The sequence below is a fragment of the Pungitius pungitius genome, chromosome 3 (assembly GCF_949316345.1).
Source record: "Pungitius pungitius chromosome 3, fPunPun2.1, whole genome shotgun sequence".
Classification (NCBI taxonomy): domain Eukaryota; kingdom Metazoa; phylum Chordata; class Actinopteri; order Perciformes; family Gasterosteidae; genus Pungitius; species Pungitius pungitius.
The window spans coordinates 9912233-9924293 of NC_084902.1; the positions used below are offsets into that span (position 1 = coordinate 9912233).

At 45.1% G+C, this 12061-nt stretch overlaps 1 protein-coding gene across 4 annotated transcripts in view; it reads left to right on the forward strand.

Annotated features, from left to right (window-relative positions):
- The window catches only part of cux1b (cut-like homeobox 1b), a 56437-nt gene that overhangs the window by 20460 nt on the left and 23916 nt on the right, over positions 1-12061 (forward strand). For all 4 annotated transcript variants that reach the window (XM_037466972.2, XM_037466795.2, XM_037466886.2 and 1 more), the window contains exons 4-8: positions 3686-3764; positions 6586-6723; positions 8269-8392; positions 10480-10556; positions 11025-11091. In XM_037466972.2, the coding sequence (XP_037322869.2) occupies positions 3686-3764; positions 6586-6723; positions 8269-8392; positions 10480-10556; positions 11025-11091 (485 nt within the window). The remainder of the gene's footprint in view (positions 1-3685; positions 3765-6585; positions 6724-8268; positions 8393-10479; positions 10557-11024; positions 11092-12061) is intronic.

Consider the following 12061-nt stretch of genomic DNA (forward strand, 5'->3'; position numbering starts at 1 on the left):
CGCGCCTTCATCTTTCCTCTCAAATCGTCATCTCGTCTCTCCTCTCTTCTCCTCCTTCCGCCATCTCCTGTTTTTTCTCTTGCCACTATCTCATTTCCCCTCTTTCCTCTCCCTCTTTTCTTCGCCGTGCTCTGCTCTTGATTTTCTGTCCTATTCATGAAGTCCTGTAGCCCGAGGGTGTGTTTAAATTGCATCCTGCAAAAAAAAAGAAAAAAGGAAAAAAAAGGCACCACAAAACCACGGCTCAAGCCAGTCACAACTCAGCGAATGCTATTTCCTCAGACTTTGTTTGTCTGCATGATTCGGTGGGGTTATATGTGGATCTGGTGAATCACAAGCCCATTTTTTTACTCATTGTGGCTCATTTATTTACTTTCAATTAAATGTTGCGCCCTAGGTTTCCATGTACCTTGACCCGTAAGAGGTGACTTTTGTGCGTGCGTGCGTGTGTGTGTGTGTGTGCGCTACATCATACTCCCACCGTTCCCCTCTATCTCCTCCTCCATCATTTTGGCCTATTTCCATTGTGACTCCTCCTTTCTGGCAGGCAAGCATTTCCAGTTCACTCCCATATGTGAAAGTCAGAGGGTAGGAGTGGAAGCGGCTGGTTTAGACTGGGGCGTTCTTTGGGGTTGGAGTGGGTGGACATTCAGCCCAGCAGTGTCTCTTTTCGAGCGCACACACATGGACACACACACACACACACACTCGCAACAACAAAATCATCTCAATAGACAGTGACAGTTCTGCTTTGCTACTGGCCATAGAATATTACAGTTTAACACTGGGTTACTTTCCATATTCTTGTGTTAGAGCAGCAACCACAGCCAGTGGTTATGTAAAAAAAAAAGCTGTAATTTATAGTGGTCCCACCATGTTCTGCTGATCATCCGCAGTCTATTTAGAGAATAGAAACGGCAGCAATATAATTGTGGCTTTGTCAGCTGTTTCCACCATCCTCATGTTGACACACCTCGACGGCGTGCACACCAGAACTCGCGTAGTGGGTGGTCGCGGAACTGAGAAAGACATTATCTTATGGTTGTTGAGATAATACTGTACACCAGCACCGGTTCTTAGAGCAGCCCATCAATCAGTCAACTATTTTGTGCGCTTGCATGCCACAACACGAGTAGCTCGGAGAATGTGTAATTTCAGCCTGGCTTTGTTTGCTTACCCCTCAGAGCTTTGATCAAGGACAAGACAGCACCAGAAAGCAGAGGGTCTTCCTGTCAAAGTCCCACAGTAACTCATCCTTAAGCATTTTCCCCCTCAGCTCCAATCTTTGCTAAGTGAATGTGGAACCCAGACAGAACAATAAAAAGTTTTATCCCAGGAACTTGGAGGTCTTGATACTCTCTTTAATCTTTGTCATTGAAAGGTGGATGCCCTCAGGTCATAATTATTACCAATAACAGTACTGTTTCCACAAAGCCTCAGTTTGCTAAACGGGTTAAGTATGTGTGTACGTGGGTTTTGTGTGTGTATGTTGCATGCTCAGTGTTCCTTGTTGGTCCATCGATCAGATAAGCTTTTCCATTATCCAAGGCTTCAGTCTCTGCTTCCCATAGCCTCCCCTTATCAGACTCAACTGGGGCCCACACACACGCGCACACACACATGCATGCACACATGCAGGTCAGCCTGATGCCCTTCACACACTGTGGGTTAGATAGGGGAGCGAGGCGGTGCTGAGTGATGGTGGTGGCACAAGGTGCTGACGTATGTACGTATGCGCTTGTGTGTGCGGATGTGTCAGGGAGACCTTTTGCAATTGCAAGCACTTCTCATCGGTAACCCACTGATACTGGTGAGGTATCATTTGTGTCACTTCATTTGTTTTGCTGTGCGTGTGTGTGTGTGTGTGTGTGTGTGGGGGGGGGGGGGGGGGGGGCAGGGAAGCATGTACTAGCAGATGTCAATGGGATTGGTTTAAAGAGCTGCAGTTTGGTGCAGCGGGTTGTATTTGCAAATCCTGGGTGGTCTTCTAATGGCTGTGGTCCTGCAGTTAACCTGCCTCTAACTGCAGGGTGTGTCCTACATTAAATGTCTATTTCCTGCCTCCCATGTTGGGCTATATAAAGCCGCTGTACCACTGACCTTGGCCCAGTCATTGTACAGTCACGCAGCCGGCTTCCTTCACGGCCATCGGCAGATCATTCCTTGGGTTGGTTTGGGAGCATTTGTGTTTCTTCTTCGTCGTAATATTGTTGCCCCGATCACAAAATATCATACACATGCATTTCAAAGCTGGTGAACAGGTTTGCCGTTGATGTGTGTGTGTGAGAGGTATTAGTACTCGGCATCAGTAATCTCCCATTAGCGGCCTTGCATTTGAGGATCCTGATCGCTCAATGTCACACAGCCCATGAAGAGAGTAGAGGACATGATGCAGCATGATGTGAGGGTGAGATATAGTATAGTACAGTATAGGCTTATATTTGCCAGATCGACATTAGTGTGTCACAGAGAAACATGTGAGAAAGACTGACACTGGAAAAAGATTGAGGGGAAAGAAAGAAATGAGTCAGAACATGGAAGTGATGGGAGGGAGAATTCAAGAGAGCGAGAGAGACCGAGGGAAAAGACAGAGAAATCAAGGGGGGGGGGGGGGGGGAGAGGGAGGGGTGCTGGCACCAGCCTACTCAGGGCCAGATGTTTTGCGGCTAAAAAACTAGAGATGAATCAAAGCCATGTGAAGAGATTTATTAGGTTCCCATAGGAGCCCAGGCAGTATTACATGTAGGCCGCTCTGTTTACAGTGGCAAGGACCCCTAAACCACCCATCAACTACACTACTGGCTTGGCTGGGAATGTGAAGACTTTATATTTGGACTTATTTAGGCTTTTGTCTTTATTCCTTTTCTCTCAGTGAATGTGCTGGAGGAGCTGGAAGAGAAACACAAGGCTGTTTAGTCTGAGTGCGTGAGCCAGAGGAGTCAGCTGTAGCTCTGCCCAGTACAGTAGCACCCTCCGAATGTCTTTATTTGGCATCTGTTTCCCTCGATTTAGACTTGATTTCAGATGCATTTGGCCTACTCTGTCTGTCTCTCCATATTGGAGTGTGACACAGACACCATAGTAGAGCCTGCTGCCGAATATGTCCGCATTGACAACATTTTTCCCAGGAATGATTTTTTTTTTTTTAGAATTAATCTCTTATGGATCCAATCTAATGCTGTCCATTTCAATAATATCGGTGATGGAATGCATGCCGTGCCCTCTTGTGTTAATGGCTGCAGCAGTAATGCATCCACACTGTATTGCCGCTAAGAGCCGACTGAATAATCTGCCCCTGCTGTGGCTGGAAAGACTGAGCCAGCTGTTTAATGATGTCAGCGTGCTTGAGGGGGAACGAACGCACACATTTGCACACGCACCGGCACACTGACTTAGGCGCACACACACACACACACTGTAGGACGGACGCGGCAAACGAAACGCATCCGTCATCGGCTGAACAGCTGAACTGACTTCACAGGAAGGGAACACCAACGTAAAGACGGCCGCAGTCGCATGCAGCATACCGACGCGGAAAGTGAGGAAATGCTGCTATGCCGCTGACTCTTGTTGTGAAATTAATGGGCCTGCGTTTAGGAGTGCACGCGTGTGACGATCAGTTGTGACGCGGTGAATCTGACATTTAACCCCCCCCCCCCCCCCCCCCCTTTCGCTCTCCTCGCAGATCGATGCCTTGAGTAAGAGAAGTAAAGAAGCAGAGGCCGCCTTCTTGAACGTGTACAAGAAAATAATTGATGTCCCAGGTAAGGCTATGTTCTGTGTGTGTGTGTGTGTGTCTGTGTCTATGGGCATGTGTTTGTCTAAACGCCTCCCGAGTCCACCAAGCGTGACGTGGAGACCCCCTTATCCATGCAGACAGCACCAACAGGGGATAAGGAAAAGCATGACGCCGTCCCTCTGGTGCTCCGCTGTGCATCCAGGCGTGTGCGACACCTTAGCGCGTCCCCACGAGCGCTCGTCCCCACCGGTGAAGCCTTTAGAGGGTCTCAACAGAAGGTGCGCCTGATATGGACGACAAGTGCCCCCCACGATTGGCTCTCGCCTAGTACGCACATGAGCAGTCACGTTTAGCACACTGAGGCCGTGGAGGGAGAAGCGGCACACACACACACACACACACTGAGCCACGGAGCTACTGGTTGGAGGTTTTCAGCTGTATGGGAGCCCTGCAGGGGCCGTGTATGTTGGGACGAGAGAGGAGTTGAGTTCATCTATAGCGTAAGGAGGTCATCAGATTCCCACATGGATAGACCTACAGTAATATCTTTGGATAGTGCTGCTCCCAATAAGTCAGCGGCAGCTCTGACGGGGCTATTCTTAACTTGCAGCGAGACAATGATGTAATGCCTGATGCACACACACGCACACAGACACGGACCAGCCTGACTAATGCTGCAGTCTTGAAAGAGGAAACAGTGTGTTTAGTTCTGTCTTCTATCAGCTGAAGGCCTGGTTAGTCAGCCCAGTGTGCTCTGCTTTAGATTAAAGGTGTCTGGCGAGAGCGCTCCGCAGCAACGGCCCACAAGTCAAACTGCTTTTAACAGGCTGCACAGTTCATTTGGAGGCAGGGAGGGCAGGCGGGGTAGTGTTATTGTGAAGGTCGAAGGATTGATAAGAGGGAAAGAAAGTTGATTTTCAAGGGCGCTGCGGTAGATACGAGTGTAAATTCTGGGAATACACTTAAGTTCCTTTGTATTTGTTTGTACTTTTCACGTGTATTTGTCTGAGACTGTGCAGTAGTGCACACGTGTGTTTAATGACGAGATGTATGTGTGTCAGAGCTTAGCCCTGCATGGTGTGTCACCTTGACAGCACAAAATCAGCATGAAATTCCCCAATCGTTCTCTGCTGATCTCTCATTAGCATAGTTAAGATATCTAACTGCGTCAGACATGAGACGTGCACGCACACACACACACACACACACACACACACACACAGCCCTTACCCCCAGCTGTAAGCTGTCAGTTCCTCTTATCTGTACAACACACACACGCAAACACACACAAACATGCAAACTGCTCTTTTAGCTGGCATGCTGATGAGCGTCGCCTGCGTCTCTTGGCTGCCTGTCACCAGTCTGCCACCCATGAGCACCAATCAGATGTGATTGGCCTGACTGACAGGGCTCTCTTCATCACACTGACAGTTAACCCTGCTGTGTGTTCACAGAGATGTTGGTAAAATGCCTGCAGAAAGTTGCCTTTCTTCCTTCTGTCTGTTTCTTTAATCTCTTATTTACCTTGCCTATTTCACGGCCCTCACTTTGTCCATCTGTCTGCTCCCATGTTTCTCTTTTTTTTGCGGCTTTCATGCTGCATCAGAGTGAACACTTTAACTGATCATAGACCGGTAATCTTTGTTGTTAATGTGTTTTGCCTTTGTCTCATGTACAATTTCATCCAGTTCTATTACTGGGTCAGCATTTGACACGTTATTCCCCCGCCCCCCGGTACACCAAAGTTTATCTCATGCAAGAACAATAGTCTCTGTTGATACAATGGCTGATAGTGTATCATTCAATAACCTTAATTGATAAATACTATGTGCAGAACTAATTATGACCTTTCCGCGTTGTTACCGTGTGCGGCGTATGGATGTATTTGCAGCGGCTCTATTCCAAATTCATTGTTAATATCAATGTTGTGATTAATTAAATTGAAATAGCAATGTATTGGTCAATATCTACACTTTGCGGTTAAAGGTTAAGGAGAAGACATACCCGGAATTCTATCAAGTCAAACAATAAACATAATTTATATGACATATATTGAATTTTAAGAAACATTCAATACGGAGATACTAAAAATGCATCATAGGAAATATATTGCTAAATGAACTGCACTGGGTATTTTTACCCACCTGTTAAATTATACACAGATCCATTTGATATTTTATTAAACTGATAATCCACTCACTTCGCACGCTGTGTCATAATATGAATCAAAATCTGCTTTATTTGCTTATGCATATGTGGAGTTTGACTCCAGTTATACGTGCTCTCTATTACAAAAAACATAGTACATACAGTAACAAGGAACATACTAAATTAAGAAAAGGAAATATGAATAAAACCAACAACAAAATAAAAGTAATTATGAACTAGTAATTATAAATATATACTCAAAAGTATATCTGGTATAAATATATGTATGAGTGTACAACGGATATGGAATGAAAGGGCATATAGTGGTAATGGTGCAATTGAAGTGCTGTCTGACTGATTAGCCGTTCATCAGAGAGGCGGCCTGAGGAGACACACTGTTCCTGTGTCTGGTTGTCTTAGTGCTCTGCAGTGTTATTTATAATATGGGGTTAGCAATTGTAATATTTTTTGGCCGTGCTGGATCCTTTAATCCTCCACAGGGAGATCAAAGGTCAGGGTCAGTTCTCCCGGAGCCGCAAGAGATTCATCGCCTTGCTCAAGGACACTTCACCCGGGCAAATGCCTGCTCTCACAAGGCCTTGACTGTAGTTATTCCTAGCCCACTACGCCACATTGCCGCCCTCGTTGGTGTAATCTGCCTCGCAGTGTGTTAATGTGGTGCGTTTTGTCTCTGCCAGATCCTGTACCTGTGCTGGAGCTGGCTCAGCAGCTGCAGCTGAAGCTCCAGAGGATGCACGACATTGAGACGGAGAACACCAAACTCCGCGAGACACTGGAGGACTACAACAAAGAGTTTGCAGAGGTCAAAAACCAAGGTTAGACACGGGATACATGCAAAACCACACAAATTGGGATTTTGACTTTGAGAGGGGGCACTGAAGTAGGCGAACAATTAATCACACGACAAACTGTAATGTACCTGTGGTCTGAAATTTTGTATTGGCTTATTGTTTAATTATTTTTGTGTACTGAATCTCCCTCGGATATACAACGCAAGATGATGATTTTGTTTTACTCTTCAGGTTGGCTTCAATAAAAGTAATAATGTGGTATCAATAGTGTAAATAGTGTTAAGCGGCTCTAACTGCTGCTAGTCTGAGAATTTCCCCAAAAATATTTTATTATAATCCTTGAAGGTAATCTCATTTTTTTTGGCGTTTTGACAAACTGTTAAGTAACAATATAAGGTCAAAGAAACACGGTATTTAGGGGCCCTTTTCAAACGAAGAGGCCACATTGAACATATTTAATGCCCTATGAATGATTCAAAAACACAAAAAAATGTACAAGTTTTTACATTTTCAAATAGGTTTTCAGGGGAAAAAAAACATGAGGCACAGTTTCATGAATAAAAAACGACAGGCTACCTCAGGGTAAAGAGAGATGGAAAAACTGACACAGGCACAGAGATGAGTGAGAAGCAGCAATAAAAGTGCTGTAATTTCAGTCAAGGAGGAGGAGCGAGCGGGCAGGCAATGTTTTGGAATCCCCCTTTCCTCAGTGAGAGTTAATTGGAACAGCTCGATAGCGGCAGGGTTCCATTCTGCCATTGATTTTCCTGTTCCCTCATCCTTTATCCCTCCTTCCCGCCTCAATAGATGGGGGATATTTAAACCCCAAAACACACTGTGGAACTCCCACTCTTGTTAAAAGCACACGCCGACTAGTCCGCGCACACACACACACACATATACAAAAGAGTGCAGGGGCCATTGATCCCCGCAACCTAAATGTTTAAAGTTCAGTTAAGCAGTTAAGGGGTAAGAGGGCTCTGAGGGGACTCTCCCCTATTGATTATGTGTCAGAGCAGTGAGACTGGAGTTTAAATCACACGCACGCGCACACAAAGTGCTAAGAGCCCTCAGTCAAAGGCAACACGCGGCTCTTTATCACTGTCTCACTCACTTATATCTTTCTCAGAGAAACGCACTCACACACACACACACACACACGGCCTATTTATTACCCCAGTTATGTGTTGGATTTATTTCAGGGTGTCCCATGCAGAGCTCAGACGTTTGCAGGTTGTAGGGTTTCAGTGCTAATGCAGTCCTAATGAATACAGCATATCTGCTGCCGTCGAACGGTGAATATTCTGTTCCAGTCATGGATGCAGAGATTAGGCAGAAGCCATAGGGGTCAAGGTTTCTCGTCTGTGCCGACAGGGGGAAGAATGTGGGGAATGAAACGAGGTTCCTTAAGCAAAGGTCAAGAAGTTTATCGTCATCACCGCTATTTATCACCCTTAGGAAACTACTGCAGTCCGTGGTCTTTAATAGTTTTTTTTTTTTTAATGCCTACATTTGAACCGTCCCTTGCTTTTCTCTCAACGCTTGACTTTCTGCTTTGACCTTTTCCAGAGGTGACCATTAAGGCCTTGAAGGAAAAGATCCGAGAGTACGAGCAGTCTCTGAAGAATCAAGCAGAGAACCTGGCCCAAGAGAAGCAGCTCCAGCTACACAACGACTATGCAGAGAAGGAGAGGTACAACTTTGTGTGTGCGCGCGTGTGTGTGTGTGCGTGTGCGCGTGCGTGCGCTACAGCAGAGGTGTTTCCAGCCATAACATTTTGCCATTCCAAGCCTTAGGGTCATTATACTCTCAGACTGAACTGCTTTGATGCTAATCTTTGAATGATAGAGTTGAGATTTCTGCCTCTATTCGGCACAGCCATTCACAACTTAATTATTTCTTCTGAGCTAATAGTCCATTTTTTTTCTCACAGCTATCTGTTTAATCAATAAATTGCTGCCTTTTGCCTCCGCGGCATTGCCTCCCTTAACAGGAGAACGAAGAAATGGAAAATATATAAAAGACAAAGCCAGCATTTTTTGTCATGTGGGTGCATGCCTTTCTTGTCTTGATGGGAATCAACACCCCAGACTCTTATTTTTTTTTTGTCCTTACCACAATATCTTTCATCGTTTTTTGTTCCAAATAATTGCTACCACAGACATCTACTGTGTCTGAAAATATAAAACTAAATAAAACTTAGAAAATGCCTATATAATGTCAAAAATTAGGCTTCAGTGTCTCCTTATTTTGGTACCAAGTATTTGTACCACTATCTGATCTAATGTCTCACTTCCTTTCCAAACACATTTTCAAGGCATTTTGAAGTGTGGTTTTCAGATAGCTCAAAATTGCTGCCAGATATTTAAGGAACAGGAGGAAAACAATGCTAGCTAGTTTTATGTGACTCCATTGAGGGTGAGCAGGCGTTAAACTGTGACAGATGTATCAGATCAGAAAAGCATGACATTTAGCGACACTTAAACCTTAAAACCAATCGAAAAGTGAGTCATAGATCGCAACAGCACAAGTACATTAATGATCAGTTTTTAGTGTTAATTCACAGTCCACCATCAGCAGAAATACTAATGATATGTTAAGAGCTCTTGTACTGATGGAGTGACAAAGGCCAATTTATGTGTTTGGAGCATGGTGGGTCATAAAAGTCTTTAAAAAGAAAGAGAAAAAAAAATCTCCCCTCACTTTGTTTACACAGGATTTGACTTCCTATTGGCGGTTAATCGTTTATCAGTAATTCGGATACAGTTTGTAATCCATTTTCATCAACTTTAGCTGCAGGTTATACAAAGAGCTTATTTCAATGTCACAGATTTTCTCAAGAAAGAAATCTCTAATATTTTTTTACATCCAGTTGCATCATATCATTCTCTAAAAATATGAAGCACTGCCAAGCAATGCAGCAGACTTTTTTTCACACTCCATGCAGACATTCAACCACTGAAAGAAGAAACTTTCTCAGTGGTTATTATGATCAAAGTCACTCGCCCACTTGTTAATAATTAATGAACTAACTAATAAGACCTCTGTTTATGAAATGTACATTTCACAGCTCGTGTTTCCCCTCGTGTCAATCATCTTGTTTGCCGTGAAGCCGCCTTGAGGCTCGTCGCCTCTTTCAGACGTGCAGCAAAAGATCAATTGTCCAACTGTATTTCCTTTACGTCAGTGTTTTATAGGCCCCTTCCTGTCTGCAGAGAGCTGACTTCCTGTGTCTGAGAGCGGCAGTAAATGGATGGCACCTCTGATGCATTTTGTCCTGCTAGGAGCGAGGGAGAGAGATGAAAGGATGAAGTAGAGGGCAGAAAAATAGAGATGACAGGAGAGACAGATTGGCGGAGAAGGGGGGCATCAAAGTGTGCCATAAAGACCCTCTTTGTGCTAGATTATTGATGTTTTTACACGCGGTGGCAATTTCTCAGAACAGCCCAACTTTTTAAATGCTAAGAACAAATGTATTTTATCCTTCTGACGCCACCTCTCCCCCTCTCTTACTGAACCCCTCCCTCCCGCTCTCCCCCCAGGGGTGCAGCGTGCCCCAGTGGCCAGACATTCCTGCCTAATAGGGCTGCTTAATGAGGAGTGGGTTGTGTTGGGAGGATTTTTAGTGGGGAAAACACTTCAGAAAGGGTGGGAAAATAGAGAATAGTGGAAGTTGCCACAAAGTGTGAGCCCAAGATTTACTGACTCAGTATCTGTATCTGTGACTTTCTGCTCCCGGCTTTCTTTTCTTTCTTTTTTTCCTTCTGTCTGCCTCTTTAGGAAACTCCAGGAGAGCCAGGACTCCATGTCCTCAAGGTTGGAAGAGGCCGAACACAAAGCCCAGTCCCTGCAGACAGGTACCAGTCAGCTCAGTTTTTACAGAACTGCATACAGTTTTAACAGGCCTAGATAAGAATGACAAACATATCACTGAATTTGAGACCGCGTTACATTTGAAAGCTTCTGAAATCCTCAAGTATTTCTTAATGGATTTTCATTCGTTGCGGAAGTTGGGAAGACAACATCCCCAGTGAAGTTTAATCAAGTTTAACATTCAATCTGCTTCATCTGGACTAGGTGGGTGTGGTTTTATCAGATTGGCCGTGGCCTAGCAACATAGGAAAACAACCACACCACTTTCCCGTTAGAGCAGTGAGAAAATAACCAAACCGTTCTCTTTGGAAGAATAGAATAGTGTGTGAAAATTGTAGCAAGAAATTTGGTTTTGGTGCATTTTAATCAAGGTGTGGTTCAAACTCCTCATTCGAAAGCTGACTTGTAAAGAGGGAATTTGTAAGTGACTTGGCTCTTTCACTCTTTTACAGCACTTGAAACGACTCAGGCCGAGCTCTTTGATTTGAAGACCAAGTATGACGAGGAGTCCACAGCAAAGTATGTGTCCTGGTGATCTTTGTGTGTGTTTGTGGGTGACTTCTCCCCTCCGGCTCCTCCGTAGTCCTCTCCTGACATAATCATCCTGTTTATTGAATCTCCTTGCCTGGAAACTTCCTCCACCCCCCCCCCCTCCCCTCGGCCCCCTCGGCCCCCTCTCTCCCAAACAGCTGGATTGTCTCCCACAACGCAAAGCGGCCCTCCAAATCCCAGCATTACCCAGGCATTGTAAATACTGACGGGGATTGTAATGCATTGTGCAACGCCAGTTTTGTGCGTGGCGTGGGCGAAGGCGCTGTCTGACTCATCAGGGTAGTGACAGAGATGAGAGGCTGCAGAGGGGTCACTTTGAGACCGCAGACTAAAAGCCACGCAGGCTTCTAAAAGGACCTGTAAGATAAGGTTGGCTTCAATTACTCTGCATCTATCATTATTGATCCTATAGTAGGGGCGAGGATGAGAACAGAAGCTTTTCCATGTCAGCCTTCCTCACTGTAAAGTGGCACTTTATGACTTTCACACTCTGTGCTCCTTCGGGGTTACGACAAGATCCCAGACCAGCATCTAGAAAGTTTCAGATTTAAGAATACAACCAAAGCCTTTCATGGTGTTTCATTGGTAATTGGTACAGCAAAAAAACATATTGCACTTTCCTTGAAACATGAGCTCCGTCTTTAAAATCCAGGACTGTTTATAAAACAGCCAAGGGCACCCTGCGTGCGACCTGCACACAGAGTACAGCAGGGTATCAACTTGGCTTTTAAGGTTTCCCCCCACCCCATTTGCCATGTCCCGAACTCTGTGTCTCTCCATTAACAGAGTTGTTACATTGATTGGCTGTTAAAAACAGATCGATCACTCTTCTTCTCTTCCTCACAATACCCCCCCCCCCCCCCCCACACACACACACACTCTCTTCCACCTTTCCTTTTTCTACCTTCCTCACTCCCACACTTTGCATCCTATCTCC